This window comes from Thunnus maccoyii, chromosome 9 (assembly GCF_910596095.1).
Source record: "Thunnus maccoyii chromosome 9, fThuMac1.1, whole genome shotgun sequence".
NCBI classification, from domain to species: Eukaryota; Metazoa; Chordata; class Actinopteri; order Scombriformes; family Scombridae; genus Thunnus; species Thunnus maccoyii.
The window spans coordinates 9440951-9460128 of record NC_056541.1 but is presented as its reverse complement, the minus strand read 5'-3'; the positions used below and the strand labels follow the sequence as shown (position 1 = coordinate 9460128).

General features: G+C 37.3%; 1 protein-coding gene across 4 annotated transcripts; it reads left to right on the top strand.

Annotated features, from left to right (window-relative positions):
* The first annotated feature begins 942 nt into the window (after positions 1-942).
* Positions 943-18405, top strand: ptgs1 (prostaglandin-endoperoxide synthase 1). 4 transcript variants are annotated; one of them, XM_042422378.1, is made up of 11 exons: positions 943-1430; positions 1522-1596; positions 8291-8407; positions 9485-9625; positions 10190-10333; positions 10434-10615; positions 10717-10800; positions 11824-12070; positions 13295-13581; positions 15767-15914; positions 17156-18405. In XM_042422378.1, exons 1-11 carry the CDS (start codon positions 1424-1426, stop codon positions 17503-17505), a joined length of 1782 nt encoding a protein of 593 aa, XP_042278312.1. In that variant the 5' UTR covers positions 943-1423; the 3' UTR covers positions 17506-18405. The 4 variants fall into 4 exon arrangements, with proteins under 4 accessions (XP_042278312.1, XP_042278315.1, XP_042278313.1 ...); XM_042422381.1 differs by lacking the exons at positions 943-1430; positions 1522-1596 and adding an exon at positions 1817-2907; XM_042422379.1 differs by lacking the exons at positions 943-1430; positions 1522-1596 and adding an exon at positions 3034-3071.
* The last annotated feature ends 773 nt before the right edge of the window (positions 18406-19178 follow it).

Below are 19178 nucleotides of genomic sequence, written 5' to 3'. Positions count from 1 at the left end.
AGTACTCCTCTGCTGTGACTGCGACTGTTATCTGATATATAAAGTAGGAAGAAAAAACAAAGTTCTGACACACAAACTTGGATTCAATTTTGAGACTTTTCTCCAAACTTTGCTTTTTTGCAAAAAATTGGAAAGTTTTACCTCTTTGGGCCTCGAACAAATATTTATTAGGTGGAGCAAATATGAAATGCATGAAACACAAATATCTGTAACATGAAAAGGAGCCACAACTACACAAAGTTTGGGAACTACTGGTTTAATCTTTATTTTTTGTATTTTATAAGCTTATTATATATTATTTTATGTAAAATTTTAATCCAAACATTAGAGCAGTACAATATTTCCCTCTGTATTGTAAGAGAGTGTAAGTATAAAGTAGCATAAAATGGAAATACTCAAGTAAAGTAAGTAATTACCTAAAAATTGTACTGAGGTGCAGCACTTGGGTAAATAGTTACTTTCCACCACTGGAGTGTGCGCCTTTCCCATTTTTAGATGCTGATATATACTGCAGGTGTAAATTTTAAAGGTCATTTCAAGGTTCCTGTTAATTAATTATTAAAGCTGCACAATACTGCACTCAGGCCCACACACCTGGAGAAAAAACTCCTCTGTATGAAAAAGTAGCAGATTTGTTTCTGTCCAACCTCTGTGTGTGTTTAGATCAGTGCTACTTATTCTACGTGGAATTACACTGTTAAGTTACCAAATATTAAATCTTTCATACAAGTCAGGAAATGCAAGTAATCATCTCGTTTAAACTGAAGGTCACTCTAAAAATTAAATGAAGATAATTATTTGGAGTATTATCTTACAGACGAAAAAATTGTAGTCAATGGTAATGGAGTGTTTTGTGAGTACATGCATCAGTCAAAATATAAATTGAATGGGCTTACTCTAATGAAGACTGGTTGTTGTATATGTTTGCCAGCAGGTGGGGATAGAGCATTTTGAAACTGTCCCGTGTAGCTCCACTGCGTTATCTCCTTTCACTGCAATGATATGAATGACATATAAAAAACAATTATGTTTTTTCATTTGGAGACGGATCTTTTTACTCTGAGAAAAAACATTAAATGGGTTTAAACATCATCCTTTGAACGATTTGTCCCTGCCGAGCCACACCAGTGCCGGTTTAAAAAAATCAAGATAATTTGGAGCCGCTTGCAGAGGGCTTTCTTTAAATTTCTTGAGGGTTAATTTGAGGAAGTAGTGAGGACTTTGTAGCCGCCCATTCTCAATATTTAAAGTAATACGCTACAACCTTTTAGACCTTGTCAGTGAGTGAGGGCTGGTATGGAGAGTAACCTACTGCTGTTTCTCAATTTGCTTTTTAGAAACAGAATAAAACTGAATCTTTTTTTTTTTTTTTTTGATAATTTAATTTCGAGCTCTCATAAAGCGAACCGTGAACCGTGAAGTCATGAAAGGTAACGTTCAAAAATTATTTAACAAAACACCTGCCTACTGAAAATTATGATATTTACACTTCTAATTTCCAACTGTTTTTAATGTCTGTAGGGTTCAGCATCTTGTCCATCTGGGTGTTTTTGTTGCTGCTGGAGGGCTTATTATGTGCCAGTGACTCAAGTGTTGGTAAGCAACTTTTATTTTTCGTCACAATTGATCATTGTGACAGTTAACTAGATTGAGAATTCAAAATTATGGGACAAAATTGTCATGAATTTATGGGAAAACAAAGATAGATACGCATATTTGCAGTGCCGACATTGCTCGTAACATTTTAAACGTAATTTTGAAGTAAAGAGAGCAGATTAATTTACTTTTGTCCGTTAAAAAAAGAACAGTTCCCCGTTGCTAAGCAACATCAGTTCTTCCAGCGTCCACTACGATGTGTTGACGTCATCTACCTGAGTGAGCTCAACTCCAATCTTAAATTAGTAACGGTCGTTAGCAAACTGTCATGAATGATTCACGGAGCAGGCGGACCGAAATGCAGAGACTTGGCAGGCACAAGGAACTGAAGAATACCTTTATTGACGAACACATGAACAGCAAACAGGAGTGCAGGCAGGAAACTGAACAAATGATCCTAGAAGACTCAACTGAAAACCAGACCTTAAATACAAACTTAACTAGTCAGACAACAAGGAACCGGTGATAAGACACAGGGGCAGGCTGGGAGCTGATAGACTGGGAGCAGGGCTGACCAGACTGATATAAGGGCAAGTGTGAAGGTAACAGCAGACTGAGGAAGAACATTGAGATAAGGAGAGGGCTAATGAGGATGAACGGAGGGCAGGTGTAAGGAGGAGTACATGAACACAGGAGGAAAAACACAATGAGCACAGTCCAACCAATAAAGGCAACCAAAATGACATAAAGCCAGAAGTCCCTCATAAAGTTCGACTCAAACAAGCCCTCTCCCACACAGTCCAATCTTCACAAAACAGAAAGGTCAGAGGGCATCTGGTGGACAATGGCAACTATGAAATACAGAACCAGACTCTAAGGAGTCTCTAGAGTAACCCCTGGGCCACACTGGATGCGTGAGCAGCGCGTGTGCGTGTGAGTCGCTGAACTGCTGCGTCTCTCACGCTTGCAGCGTCCGCACTGGAAGCGTGTCTGCAGCGGCGCTTCTGCCACTGGCAGCCCTATCTTTCTCGTTTTCCCTGTCTATTTCTGCTTAGAACCGCGCACGTCACGCGGAGAAAATAGGTGAGACCTCGAATCTCTAGATGATGCGACGTAGCAACCTTGCGTGAGACGCGCGTGACACGCGTTTCCTCAGGACCTGATTCTGGGATCCACTTAGTAGATAGTAAAGTAATTGACTATGGTGATAGTAATGCATCCTAGCATGCAGGATATTCCCCTAACAAGAGTGGTCTAACTGCACAATGTTTCCCTGAGGCTTCCTGAAAGGACACCATCCGCGGCCAAAAGGTCAAACCCACTTCAGCTTCACTTTCATTGGACACAGACATGTCTTGCGATATCTTTTTTTTTTTTTTTAAATCAAAAAAAATGTATAGGGATAGTGTGAGGTCACTGTAAAAACTCCTGTTCATCCTGGCTGTTAGAAGATCCTCCTCAAATGTGCTTTCAGTGTAAGTTATGGTGACCAAAATCCACACAGTGTCCACGCAGTCGATTTGTGAAAAATGCATTTAATGGTGATTCTTCAATTAAGGGAGTTTCTCTGTCCCCAGGGTAGATTTTCAAGAAAAAATGTTTTTTAGAAAAAACAATTATTGTATTTGTTAAAGTTAGGTTGTAGTAGCTATGAAAAAAATAACTGTATCTCAATGATGACATTTTAATCCCCAACCCAGACTTTTTGACATCCCCTCTATAATAAAGCAATAAAAAGTGCTAAATTCATTAAAACTTTACTTTGCATTTCCTCATAACAACTTAAAAAGACATTTTTCAAATTCATATAGTTTATATTTGTTCAAATTGCAATTTATTTATAGTTAAATATCGCTGTCCCTCATACGCCTGTCACTACCATCACACTCAACATTTTAAGGAGCAATCAAGTTTTTACAAACAGTTACTTACATTGTTGCATGCAAATTAGATGCTCCAGAGGAAGATTCCCAGACATGAGGCAGAAGTCTGATTTTTTTATGCCCATATATGTAAGTAATTTGATGTTTTATACATCCTGATCTGAGAGTGTTTATTAGGCGTCATTACCAAACAAGTTACTATTTGAGTATTTTAATTAATTAATAGGAAATTTCACTTTATTTACATAAATTCAGTGTACATTGTATGCTAGCTAACCAGTTAGCTTAGCAAGTCTAAAACTTAGCCAACATTTTCTGCAAAGAGTGAAAATTGTCATTACCATCACACAAGTGACTGTGATGGTAATGACAATCAGTGATGGTAATGACAATTTATCTGTTTAGTACCTTATAACTAGAATATATTAGCTTAATTTACTATTTACTACTTTACTATGATACATAATTGAACAGTGACCAACCGTAATTTACATTTTTGTTTGAAGATGTCAACATGGCCCCAGCTAAACCAGCTCAACGGTCAAAGAAATACAGAGACAAAATCAAGGAAGATCCTGAAAGATATCAGCAATATCTTGAAAGAGAAAAAGAGAGATACAAAAAAAGAAAAGAGACAGGAAAATTGAAAGCCATGTCACAATTATCAAAGTGGGACCAAAGATGCAGGAGATGTCAGTGGAAAGTTAACCAAAGAAACAAAAGGGCCGGTGATAAGAACAGAGAGAAGATACAAAGTTATATAGCTGAAAACACACCTCCCATATCTTCTATAGGTCAGGAAGAACATGAGAACGAAGTGCCCATTCTTGAAGCTTCACCTGATATTTCTGACAGTTCTCATCATAAAACCCATATGAGAGTCATATGAGAGGACGGAAAAAAGTGAGCGCAGACGCTTTAATTCTGCTATTGAGGTTCTGCACATGATGAGTTTTTATATTGTTAAGTGCATTTTCTTATTGCTAGTGTGTAAAATCAATTGGTTACTTACGTGGTTGTTGCAGTCACAGAATGTTATATATGTTTTTTACTGACTTAAATACTATTTTTCTTACTATACTGTATTTCTTACTAGTATTTGTCTTTTTAGGACATTGTTCCGATGATTTGTATAAGCTGGTTGATAATCACTGGCAGGTCCCTGACAGTTGTTTAATATGGGTCACACCACTGTTGCCGTGCATGAATTAAAATGCTACACACTTATTTGAGAGTGCTGAAAACTCTATTTTCTATTTTATCATTTTTGGATTGGCACCCATCATATGGGACATTTGAGTTGAGCATGCCAATTCTCTTGTTTGATCCTTTTTTATGTCAGAAATGAGCCAGCCGGCCCAAAGAAGATATTACATAAGCAATGCTGTGGTAGTTTACCAAGTGATTCATTTTAATGGAAGGTTAAGTGTTCAAAAGGTGTTCTTTTTAAAAAGTAGTATTTTCTTTATCTTCCGTTAGTTGTAAAAACAACAAAAAACACAAGTGTTAATTTTTATGTCATTACCAAAACATGTTGTCATTACTGGAATACATTGTCATTACCGTCACAAGACATTTTTTGATAGAAAATGTTACTTTTTTGTTAACTTGGGTTTCATCTCAATCATTGTGATAATGTTTAAAAGTCTAAATTTGCATTTTCTGAAAAAATATACATTGCAATTCAAATATTCTGATTATTACGCAATATTTCATTGTTGAGACAAGGCAATACATTAAAAAGTTAGTGAGAACATGTTAAAATGTATTTTAAATGTACTTACAAATATTTAGAACATGATTCTTAAAGAGCATGTTTTGTACTTACTGGAATGATTGTGAAAACTTTGCTTGTCAAATCATTTTTTATTAAAATCAGTGTTTTGTTTTTGTGATGGTAATGACGTGTTGCTGTGACAACTTTGAAAATATCAAAATTATCATAAAGTACAATCAAAGCAATGCTAAGATCTTTGTTCCAGACCAATTGATAAGCCTTTTGAAATAGAAAAAAACAGAGATTAAAGAACACTGTTTTTTCAAAATTCCAAAAGTCAAAAGTGCCCTGAATTGAAGAATCACCCTTAAACGTTTATCTGAAGCTTATATGAAGCTTCAGCAGTCTGAGTTCCTCAGACAGTGTTTCCCTGTTGATCTGTGGTGGAAGTATAGTAACAAAAAGAGGGACTTTGGCACTAAAAAGACTGTAATGTTGAAAGATATCTACTTGATTTGACTCATTTGGACGACTGAAGCTTCTACATTTTTGCACAGAAGGAGGTTTACATTGTTTGAACTTAAGTGCAACTTTAACTCCATGATATAGCCTATATCATCTACTGTCAGAGACATCCAGAGTGTTTCCCCCGATCCCTCTTTGCCCAGTGCATGCTGGGATAGGTTATATTCCTGAATGAATGGACTTGTATTTTAATTTCAGCCCAAATTGACTGGACTTTACTGGTGCAGAGCAGCTTAAATTCAGAAAATACTGTATGCAACAAGTTGATTTATAAGCTATTTTTTTGGTAATTATTTGTGTTTTTCTGCATTAAGAAGCTAAATCAAAATATTTGGGACTTCTTGAGCTTCCCAAGAAGAGATCAATTATTCTATTTATAACAACATGCATGCATTTATACACTTTCTTTTCTCAGAAACCTACATCTATTGGTTGTTTATGAACATGCTTATCTGCTGTTTCAGAGCTAATGGGGAAGAAAAAGCTGCAGTGTCTCATTATCTCACAGAACTTCTGCAAGTATAAGTGGAAGACAGGAAGTCATATTACAACAGCAGGGAGGGTTAAAGATATGGGGAGGGAGGTTCTTAGGGGGGAGAGGCACTATTATACTTTATCTCACCAGTTCCTGGAAGAAGTACTGAGATCTTTTACTTCAGTAAAAGTAGCAAAATCACAATACAAAAATGTTCCTTTACAAGTAGGCCTTGCCTTCAAAATACTCATTATGTAAAATGGCCTCACTCAGTGTTATATTTATTATATATTTGCAGATATACAGTGCCTGTATTCACATCTCTTGGAATTTTTCATGTTTTATCGTCTTGCAACATGGAATAAAAAGGGAATTAATGTTGCTTCTGACATTGATTAACAGAAAATGACCCCAAAAAAGTAAAAAGTGATCTAAATTAATAAAAAATGTAAAATACATAATCTGTTTTACTGTTTTAAAATCTGTTTGCGCTGCTTAAATGTTAAATGTAGCCCCATTAGTAACAAAACCTCATCCCTACTGTGTACTTGTACGTGGATGCGTTGATAATAAAGTTCTCTTGAGTCTTGATCTGAAACCTAAGTAGTAACTATAGCTGTAAAATAAATGTAGTGCACTAAAATGTACAATATGTCCCTCTGAATGTAGTGGAGTGGAAGCATAAAGTAGCATAAAATGGAAATAATTTTGTAAAGTACATTAAAATAGTACTCAAACACAGTACATTAAGAGTAAATGTACATTTCACCACTGATATTCAGTCTCAAAGAGCTGTAAGCTTTTTAAAAATCTGTGTATATGCAGGGAGGTTTTATTAAGAGCACTCGCACAGTAACACAACCACAGTCTGATATGGTAACCACTATGTTTTGGGGGTAGCGTTAATGTGATTTAATGTATGTTTAGGGTTGTCTTTAGCTTTGAAGGCTTTCAGGATTTCATGGGATGTGTAGAAAAGTCTTTACAGACGCTCTCACGCACACATGCTAAATCTAACTTTAACCTTAACCATATCTTAACCCTAAAATTGAACTATCAACCTTGTAGGGAGGTGCTTTGTTGTATGTCTATTAGTGCATCGCTTGCATGTTGTCTGTGTTTGTCTTTGGTTTCTCACATTTGCTTTCGGTATCACCTTGAATCATGACACCATGTGTTCACAGTCACTTCAGATACAATCAACCATTTACAGATTACAGTATACCTGAGGTTCAGTCGTATAAAGCAAGATGATCTTTTTCCTTTTTTCACCTGTTAAAAGTTCTTTGTTGTGTGATATTGAGCTACAGTATGAATAAACTGGTTGGATCCACATGCAGAACCGGGTCTGTTGGTCTGTGCATGTTGAAAGCTTGTGTTCTCGTCTACAGCAGAGATTGTATTTTCTACTTCAGACTAAGAGTATATGGGGTGGACAAAAGCATCATGTTTTTATTCTACCAGGCAGTGCTAGAGAGTTTAATCAGATATGAGATGTCATCCTGGTATGGCAACCTCACAGCAAAACTAAAAACTAAACTTGCTCATCTGGTACACACGGCCATGAAGGTAATTGGAAAAAGCAACCACCAGAACCTGCAGTTCATTTACCAACAAACTGTTTTTAGGCAAGTTTGAGGATAGTAAATGACCCCTCTCACATCCCTCATTCAGAGTATGACCTCCTAACCTCGGGCAGACGATACAGAGTCCCTCACTGCGTTTTAAGAATTCATTTGTTCCAACCTCCATTACATTTCTTAACAATGCTGCTTGAGGCCGAAGTTTGTGCAATAATTTTAAATAATTTTACAGTGCTTTTACTATGGTGATCTTTTAGCATGAATTTTTTATAGGGTGTATGTATGTATTATGTTATGGCATGTGTGCAATATGGCAATATGTAAGTGTTACGTTACGGGTTATGTGCAATATTGTCATGTTATGTTGTTGGTGTTGGTATGGCTGAGGTTGTATTTGTGTCATTGTGGCCGTCAAGGCATTCATGGTGCAGCTACAGAGTCCAAGACAAATTTCTCTGAGCGGGACAATAAAGTTTATCGTATCGTTATCGTTGTGCTTCTTCGTTTGCAGTGAATCCCTGTTGCTACTACCCTTGTCAACACTCAGGAGTGTGTGTGAGGTTTGGGACAGACCGCTACGAATGTGACTGCACTCGCACTGGCTTCTACGGGGAAAATTGCACTGTTCGTAAGTTCCAAAAAAATCTGTGTACCTGTGTGTCGAAATGTGGGTTTGTATAACAGTCACAGCCCAAGTGACTTCCAGGTAATCCTCTAGTCAACCTCTCAAATGCTCCTTGTTAACCCTTAATCCTTAGTCTGTGCGATTTCAAAACAGAGGTTACAGAGGTACTGATGAGATAATAAATGTAAGGTACTTTTGAAAGAGAGATAAGACAGGAAGTTTCCGCCGGAAAGAAGATAAGATCGTTTTGGTTTGCATCACAACACTCAGAGGCAGGGTTCAGATATCAGACTCTTTTTTAAAATATTATTTAAAGTATATGGCTGGCAATTTTTTAAATATTTTTCGTATTGTCAACATGTGCAGAACAAAAACAACAATGAATTGATCCTATGTATGTGTATTTTGTGTGTATGTAAAGCCTGATATATCTCATTCCTCTGTGCTGTAGATCTCTATTGTTCTCTAAAAACTACTAAAAACACAATCTAAGAGCATGATTACTATAGTTGGTTTAGAAACAGCTCCAAAGAGTAACAACGGTGTCAAGTTTTCACTTTCTAGAAAGTATTTCTATGTCAGGAAGAGAGGCCACCTTGCGTTCTCTTTTACAGTAATCAATCACCATTTTTTCATGCTCGTTGTATTGATCAGACTCTGATCCAGACATTGTAAATTTAAGTTAAGTGCATAGTCACAGTTTTCTGGAGAGTGAAAACTTGACACTGTTATTAGTCTTTGGAGCTGCTACTTAACAAACTAAAGTAATCATACACTTTGGGAACATGGAACATGTCAGCCAGTGCAGCAGTGTGGCTCATTCACATGTTTGTAAAAGTCTTTGAACAACAATGGAGGTCTACAGCACAGAGGAATACGATATATGAGACTCATCAGATTTGTTGACTATAAGAAGAAAATAGCCAGACATATCCTTTAAAACATGAGCAATACTTTATAATTAGACACCCTTTATAAAGGGTTTCAAGTTGTAACTTATGGTGTTATTAATGGTTAATAAATTATTTAAAAATCCTCAGGTGTTACTCAAAAAATGTTTATTGTTGATTTTGTCCGTAGCGGAGTTCTGGACCAGGATCCGCTTCATGCTAAAGCCCAGCCCTGCGGTGGTTCACTACATCCTCACACACTTCCAGTGGTTCTGGGACCTTATCAACAGATCTTTCTTGCAAGATACCTTTATGAGATTTGTGCTGACAGGTAGGTGTTAAGATTATCTCAAACACCTCCATAACACTGAATCGACTTCCAGTCTCACGATCAGCAGAATCACACAAGACCACAGACCACAACAGATAAATCAAGACGACAAACAGACTCCCACCATTTCCTTCAGTTCCTCTCTGTTGTAATATTCTCACAGTATGTATGCTGTATACAGGCAGGATTTTAGTCGTACAAGTCAATTTGTCACCATGACTAAAAAAAAAATATATATATATATTTCTGGGTTCTACGCTATTTTGAGTGAGGTATGATGAGGTTATGTTGACATTTTCTGAGAAGCACAGGATGTTGTCATGAGAATGGGTTTGCCTCAACTATAGTACAGAAATACTACAAAAAACTACACACAATGAAAATACATACAATAATGGATGAGGTGACTCATTCATTGCAGTGAAAGATGCTCAACCAGCATATCCACTGACAAAGAAAACCTAGAAACCTTGGTTTTATTTTCAAACTTTTGGCCTTGTTAATTCACTCAGCATTGATAAAATATGCAGCTAGTTCATCATTTGTGCTTTTATCATCCCAAAGTCAGAAGTGATCTTATTCCAAGCCCTCCGACCTACAATACTAAGTATGGCTATCTCAGCTGGGAGTCCTACTACAACCTCTCCTACTACACCCGGCTCCTACCTCCTGTACCTAAAGACTGTCCTTTGCCCATGGGAACTAAAGGTGGGACCTTTAAGCATCACGACTACACGCAGACAACTTTCCACCACGAGAAATCTTAATCTAATCGTGTCACGTTACTGACACGTTTCTCTCTCTGCAGGCAAACCTGATCTCCCTGATCCCAAAGTGCTGGCCGAGCGTTTTTTTAAGAGAAAGAAGTTCAGGCCAGATCCTCAGGGAACCAATCTGATGTTCGCCTTCATGGCACAACACTTCACCCATCAATTCTTCAAGACAAAGCATGGAGCTCACGAAGGCCTCACCAAGGCTCTAGGACACGGGGTGAGACGCATGTATACTGACATTCAACAGTCACCTCCAACCAAGACCTCATTTAAACAATAAACATGTTGATAATCATAATCAATCTGATACTCACACAGGTAGATGCGAGCAATATATATGGAGACGATCTCATGAGACAGTTTCATCTCCGGCTTCATAAAGATGGAAAGCTGAAGTATCAGGTATTCATGCATATGAACATAACATGATTGACTGGGTGCCATCTTTGAATCCAGTATCCAGATCTTATAATACATCTGTGCTCATAAGTGTTGGTTTTTAATTTAATTAAAATGTATCCACTTTATGCTGCTCATACGCGTTCGCATTTATTTAATTAATTATATCATTAGGAATTGTTATTATATAGTACTTGGAAGTACTGAAAAATGTATTCAATAATATACGGTAGTTCTAGGTTATATGCTACCTACTAGTATACTTTTATACTTTGCTGGTATGATTGTGAAGCAGGTATTAAATTGCATTCTATGCGGTATTAAAAGGGTCCCACAAAGTCTTAATCTTATCTTGGTGAACTGCAGAAACACTGTATTTACCAGACAGACGTTTGAGTGGTTTTGATTTCCTCATCTAACTCTCAACAAGAAAGCAAATAAGTGAGTTTCTGTAAGTGTTCCTGTAAATGAAGCTTTTCCATTTCAGCTGACAAAGTGACACTTCCAAAAGTCACTTACACTCTCCTAAGTAACTAGGTCCATTTACTCTTTGAAATGCAACTTATTTTAGTATTCAAAAGTAATTAATATCATTAATAGTTTCTAAAGGTCTGGATATAGTCGGGGTATCAGGCATGCATGTACGTGCCTGCGTCTTGTGCATCTAGAGGGTGTTAACTGTAAATAACTTTCACTTCCTGTGTCACGTCAACTTCTGAGAATGTAGTGGTACATTTTTCAGATAAGATTCAGCTAAAAAAAAAGCCCTTACAATCACACACTCAGCGTATTGCCTTTGACATGCTTCAAGTTGTGATCTTTTACACAGAATTTCCTCAAACCAGCTTTATCTAAAAACTGCTCTGCATGAGGATATTATTTTACTCAGCGGCGGGTTGTTAAAATATGTGAAAGAAAATGAGAAGTTCAAATAGCTTGAAAGAATTACATAAAAAGAATGATCATTTATCTTTTAACCATTCTCCTCACATGTGGATGACTTTTTTTTTTTTTGTTTGTCCACAGTTAGTGAACGGTGAGATGTATCCCCCTCTAGTATCTGAAGCCCCTGTGCACATGTTGTATCCTAAAAACGTCCCTCAAGACCAGCGTCTGGCCATTGGTCAGGAGGTTTATGGCATGCTGCCGGGCCTCACTATGTACGCCACCATATGGCTGAGGGAGCATAACAGAGTCTGTGACATCCTGAAGGCAGAACATCCCACCTGGGACGACGAGCAGCTCTTCCAGACTGCCAGGCTCATCATCATAGGTGGGAAAACCTTCTTTCCCAGTGACAGAATGATCAGAAATCATGCAGTACTGTTTTTATTTGGTGTATTAATCCACAGAATACGTTTTTAATTGCAGAGATGTCTTTTTGCTTTTGTAACAGACATTTTCCTTTCAGTTCAGTCCAAATGTAAACACCAAAATCTGTGTCAGGGCTTTGAGAAGGCCATCACATAAAGTTGATTTAACTGTTCTAAAACCAGTTTTGACATGTAATTATGGTCTTCGACCTATTGGAAAGTCCAGTTTCCTCCAACATTCAATTGTGGCTGATGGTTTTAGGTTGTAATTATCTCTTCCTCAGTCATTATTTTGTCCAGAAGACAGCAGAACAAACTCAGAGCATGAATACACCACCACCATGCTGCCAAGTACAGGTTTTCTCGGTTAAGTTTCTCATATTATATGAGTTTATCAAATCATACCACAGAAATCTTCACCAGAAGACTTCCTCTTTGTCCATGTGGTAATCGACAGTTTGTTTCCTCCTGAGCTTGACAAAGTGCACTTCTCAGGTTACTATACTCACAATGGTTTGTACATGTGAGTACTTAAAATAATATCTCTAAATAACTCCAAATTACTTTTGTAAATAGATACATATCTCTACACCTTTACTGAGCTTCCTGGACTTTACAGTCACAATGATTGTTGTTCCTTTAAAGCTACTGGGAGCAGTCAAAGTATGTATATATAAGTTGTCAGTATCACTGAGATATAATTGGCCCTGTCACAAACTTGAATGACATTCATGACATTGTTGCCTGTCAAGTTAATCGTTCAGGTTGCTGTGTTCATATTTCTGATAGCAGCAGATTTTGTCAGAAAACCCACATTAAATATATTTTAAAATGAAAATTGCGAATGTACTTTGCAAAGTTGGTATTACTTTAATTCTTCTGCAACAAAAGATCAGCTGCAGAAAACACTGAAACCCAAAGCTGCCATGACACACAGGGACTGGAGAATATATCACAAATATGTTGCAAATGAAATAGTAACTTAATGTTTAATATTTATAGGGGACATTCTGTGGTTTTGTATTTGACATCACAACATTGTGTATTCTCATTATTTTGTCCACCCCAGGTGTTAACTAACCATTTTTAAACCTGCTTTCTTCAAGCTTCTTTAAATATTTTTCATTTCAATAAAGCTTGTCTCAGTGTGTGACATGGAGTGATGAGACTTTTCCACCCTCCAGGTGAGATCATCAACATTATAATAGAAGAGTACGTGCAGCAGTTGAGCGGTTACAGGCTGAAGCTGAAGTTCGATCCCACTCTACTCTTCAACGCACGCTTCCAGTACAGCAACCGCATCGCCCTGGAGTTCTGCCATCTCTATCACTGGCACCCGCTGATGCCTGACAGCTTCCTAATCGACGGAGATGACATCCCGCACTCTCAGTTTCACTACAACACCTCGCTCCTCATGCATTACGGGATAGAGAAACTTGTGGATGCTTTCTCGCGACAGCCTGCAGGACAGGTAGTGAAGTAACATTCGCTCAGCGTGTACAAGAATCTAGTGTTAGTGGTACAAGTGCAGCTAAAGTCTTATCAGTTTATTTGCTTTTTTTGGACGGGAAGATTATTATTCGGTCACATCTGGAGGATTGCGATAACGCCTTCCACTCAAAAATGTGTTTTTCTTCTTGTATCTTCAGTTGAATGTTTGCGCTTCACTGTGAAGAATGATATGCGTGCAGAGTTTGACACTAGAAGGCTGTTTGCAGCTGAAGGTGGAAAGTTTATCTGTGCTCACCTTAAGTCTGAGCTTGGATACCTACAAGCATGATTTGTGACCTCAAAACTAGTTTGGAAGCAAATCGTGGTCCAATAGGCAACTTACACAAGTGTGACGTGGAAACTTGAAACCTCCGGTGCAAATATTTGTTATTGGAAAAACCACATCAGACACTTTAGCATTTTAATATATTTTTTAAAACATGTCTGGAGGGGATCTTTGACCCTTAAAGGACAAGTTCACAGTTTTTCATGTCTATTGAAACACAGTCAGGTGCTGATATGAACACTGAAAGGTTTTGCTTACTGTAATCATTCCTCCTGTTAATACTGAACATTAGAAGATCCCTTCCTAATCCGTTTTCAATGTAAGGGACGGGGCAAAAAAATGTACAGTTTTGTGCAAAATTATATACATACATTTATCTAAAGCTTATATGAGTCTTCAGCCATCCAAATTAGTCAAGTTAAGTGGATATCTTCCAAAGTCCAAAGTACAAAATTCCCTCTTTTGTGTTTTCCTGTTGAGTGGCAGTGAAAGGATAGTAACAAAGAGGGAAATTTGCACCAAAAAGGTTGTAACATTGGAAAATATCTGCTTGATTTGACTAATTTGGACAACTTTTTAAATATATTTTTGCACAAAACCAGGACTATGAGTTTTGTGCCCATCACTTACATTCAAAACACATTAAGTGGTATGAAACTGAGTCTCTACATTTCAGTGTTGACCACATTTTAAGCCTTTCAGGTGTCATTTAACACGGCATGAAGGTGTGACAACACTGTGGTCAAGGTCTAGTTAGGTTTAGGCACAAAAATCACTTGGTTAGGGTTAGGAAAAGGTCATGATTTGGGTTAAAATATCAGGTTTGTTACCAGAAAAACAGTTGCAAATGTCTCGACATCTCACTAAAAATACCCGGTTTTGTCGGATGAAACGGGAAGTAAGTAGCAGTTTCTGCTGATTTTATGCTTTTGTAACTAACTCTCTCTCCAACCTCTCAACCTTCCTCTTCCTTACATGGTAATCAGTTCATGTAGATGTCTTCTGAACCGTTTCACTTTTGCTATGATACATATTATAGAAATGTTGATATTCTAGGTATTAAATGTGCTGAAACATAGAGATTCAATGTATCCGTGGTTTGCAGAAATGTGCAATGCCAATATTTTATTGTTTTGTTTTACTTGAAACATTATGAACCTATCCTTCAAGTTAGATGAATCATATCTGTGCCAGATACAGATAATGAAAATGTAAACTTGCTGACTCATTATGCACACATTTATCACAGTAGAGAAACAGAAAAGTGACAGGAAATGCCTCAGAGAAAGTTGAGCTTATTGTTATCACTTACCTTTGTGCCCGAAATGTGTTTAGTGATAGCGTTGTCTATGGCACATACAGTCTAATTGATGTAATATTTTTCATAAGAAGTATCCTTAAACAAGTAGTAGTACAACTCAACATGCCACATGATGGTATTTCTGAGTAGCCTAATATATCCTGAATTGGCAGACAGAGAATATAATAGTAGGACACACTTTTACACGACTTCTTGTCTCTGCTATTTATCACATCCTGCCTGCCTTTCTGCTCACTAGTATATGAAATATCAAACTACTTTGGGAAGACCTTTTTCAGACTCCAGTGATGGTGAAACGCAACATGTTTTTACAACCACTAAACCACAGTGTTTCTTAATATATCACATTAAAGGAAACTTCTTCTTATAATCACTTCCTAAAAGAGGTTATATTCTTAGATACTGTCTTTCAGCGGTGTCATATACGTGCAGTGTTGCAAGAGTAGCGATGGGCTAATCGCTGAGTTTGTTGCCAAAGGAAAGTGCCTTTCATCTTGATGGTATTAGTGGTCAGTGCATCAGAATGAAGTTGTAGTAACTTTTTTCTTTGTGTTTCAGATAGGTGGAGGTCACAACTCTCATGAAGTAGTGCTCAAAGTGGCAGAATTGGTCATCAGAGAGTCCAGAGCAGTGCGTATGCAGCCCTTCAATGAATACAGAAAGAGGTTTAACCTGAAACCATACAGCTCCTTTTATGAATTCACTGGTAAGCAGGAATGATATTTTAACTTGCTCCCCTAGTGAAGTCCTACAAAGGTACAGTATCCGGTTATAGGATATTTGCTATTTGAACTGATATTTAAATTCTCCTCACTTTTTGTGTAATGAAATATAAACTATAAAGATATTGCAGCTATTCTGGATATTAGAGAGGATTGTTTGGACATATTTGTGGACATCTGAAGGCTATGAGATACGCTGTCCTGTTGCCAGTGGTGGACAGTACATTTACTAGAGTACTGTACTTAAGTACAATTCTGAGGTACTTGTACTTTACTTGAGTATTTCCATTTATGCTACTTTATACTTCCAGTCCACTACATTTCAGAGGGAAATATTGTACTTTCTACTCCACTACATTTATTTGACAGCTTTAGCTACTCTTCAGATGAAGATTTGACACAATGGATAATATAACAAGCTTTTAAAATACAACACATTGTTAAAGATGAAACCAGTGATTTCCAACCTTTTTGGCTTTTGAAGTCTTACAAAAAGCAGTGTGTAGTCAGGATCACATTTCAGATGTCTGTGAGTTGTTAACAGCTCCACCAAATAGTGATTTTTCCCTCTAAATTTCTCACATGGTTTCATTTAAATAAATGTTCAAACGATCTAATATTTCACTGAAAAATCAAAGATCAGAGAAAAAGTCCAAAAACTGAAAACAGATTTGTGTATCAGAACTTTGTTTTTTCTTCTTTCCTCTCCCATTAATCATCTCACGACCCCTTGGATTTATCTGGTGACCCTTTGGAGGGGCCCAACCCCTAGGTTGGGAACCACTGGACTAAACTATCTAACTGTATATTAAGTAGTTGAAACTAGCTTCACCTCCAGCAGCTACAACAGTAACATGCTGCTCTAACACTGACGATTCAGTATTAATAATCTAATGATGTCATATATAATAATATATCAGTCAGAGGGACAAAACCACTACTTTTACTGCAATACTTTAACTACATTTTGCTGCTAATACTTATGTACTTTTACTGAGTAGGATTTTTCATGCAGTACTTTTACTTGCAATGGAGTATTTTTATATTGCTGTATTTTGTGCAGCCTAATTAAACAAGATTTTGTTGTTGTTTCCCCTTGTGTCCAGTCTTTATGCTAACATAGGCATAGACCTTGTCTGTAGCTTCATAAAACAACAGCGTATATAAGCATGTTTAACTACAGTAATCATAAATCAACAAACAGTTTTTTCTCTTTTTTGAACAGATAACGTAGAAATGGCCAGAGGTTTAGAGGAACTTTATGGTGACATAGATGCTTTGGAGTTCTACCCCGGCGTCTTACTGGAGAGGACCCGTCCTAGCAGTATATTTGGTGAGAGTATGGTAGAGATGGGTGCTCCCTTCTCCCTGAAAGGCCTGATGGGAAACCCTATCTGCTCCCCGGAGTACTGGAAGCCCAGCACCTTTGGGGGAGAGACGGGCTTCAATATCGTCAAAACTTCCACTTTGAAGAAGCTGGTGTGCCTCAACACCAAGTGGTGTCCTTACGTGGACTTCCATGTTCCACGAAATGAAGAGGAGGCAAAACCAAGGAAACCTTCAACAGAGCTTTAATAATTTTACTGATGTTATCTTGCCATTTATCATTTATACTGACTGTGGGAAATGACGTACTGTAGTTCTCAATGGGCCTCATGCAAAAACATTTTCGTATTTTTATCCTAAAACTCTTTTTCTGAAGTTTGCTTGTACAAGCGTTCCAAGTCAAATTCAACAAACTCTCTCAACTGCCTGAACTTGTTGTGAATTGCTCGTTTCAGCCTGATGAATGTCACCTGTTCATGAGGAGGCAGACGTTTGTGAGATGTGATCGTTAGCATAATCCACACCCCTAAAATTGCCATATAAGGCTCCATGTTCTGCTCAGTCTGTGGACAATTTTCATTCACAAAAAAGTCCCCAAAGAGTAAAAACACAGCGCAGCTTCACGTCCCGCTTTCAGAAATCAGCAGACAAACACAAAACAAATTTGGGAGTGGCAGAGACACGAAACAATTTGAAAATATGAATCCAGCTGCCAACGACTTGTGTGGGCCACTCATTAAATTTTGTTCGTACCTAAGAGAAAATTCTAGGAACGAGAAAATTGATGAATGCCACAAATGTTTTTTCATTATGCGTACATGCATTTTAAGAGGAAGAGTCTGTTCATGTGCGTAGTTCTTGCATGAGGCCAGAAATGTGTTTTTGTCATTGTCCCGTTCACACTGGATTTGTTTCAGAGAGGAAAGTGATTTTAACATTACATGTTCTTATTCAGTGGTTTTAATCCTGCCTGCAGTGAACAACATACTGCACATTTAAGTTGTTCTACCTCCTCACACATCATGTAGTTTCTGGAGATCTGTTTTGTTTTTTTTAGTTATTTGCTTATATCTGTATGATTGATTCTTTCTTTTTCATTATTTGTGACTTTTTTGTAACCTTGTGAAATTAAATTAGCTTCCTTTCAGAGTGAATGTGTTACATTACTGTCAATGTATTTTTAATTAATCTTCTTGAAGACCAAAAAACAAAAATACGTAATATTACTGTACACATTACTGTATTTGTGAGTTTACTGTATTTTAAAATGCCAAAAAATAAGTGTAAGAAGTTGCCAATATATTGTAATTAATGTTTTGCACACAGTTATTTTTGCTCTGTGTCAGTAGAAACATGTCTTATTTCAGTAAAAAATTACATCCCATAATTTCCAACATCCCACATTTGGAGGCTGTACCAAATAAAATGTGATAAAACTGTACAAACCGGTGCAGTTTGGGGATTATGTGCCTTGCTCGAGGGCATCTGAGTAATAAAAATAAATCAGGGGATGCCCAAACAAACCACTTAGACTAGATTCAACCAGAACTAGATCCCTCACTGGCTTCCCACCTACTTACTGCCACTTAATTTGGTTATAATGGCTGCCAAAGCTGGCACATCACAGTTGTGTTTGTGTATTCGTGTTCTTGCTTTTTTCTTTCACAGGTATAACACTTATCAGATTATATCAATGAAAGCCCAGAAAGTTACTTGAGAAATGACATTTGTATGCTTCTAAATTGTTTTCCGAATTGTGTTGTGTGTATGTGTTTGCTGTTGCGATTATGTTCACTGGCAATGTTTTTTTTCTGACAAATAAAGCGGTTAAATATCAATAAACATGCTGTGTCTCGTGCTTCTAGTCACTGAAGACTTTCTTTCTTTATCTAACATTAAAGGACAGGTTCACAGATTTTCAA

Coding starts and splice junctions, on each gene's coding strand:
- ptgs1 (XM_042422378.1), top strand. Junction 8,408..9,484: donor CGGGGAAAATTGCACTGTTC/GTAAGTTCCAAA, acceptor TTTTGTCCGTAG/CGGAGTTCTGGACCAGGATC. Junction 12,071..13,294: donor TGCCAGGCTCATCATCATAG/GTGGGAAAACCT, acceptor TCCACCCTCCAG/GTGAGATCATCAACATTATA.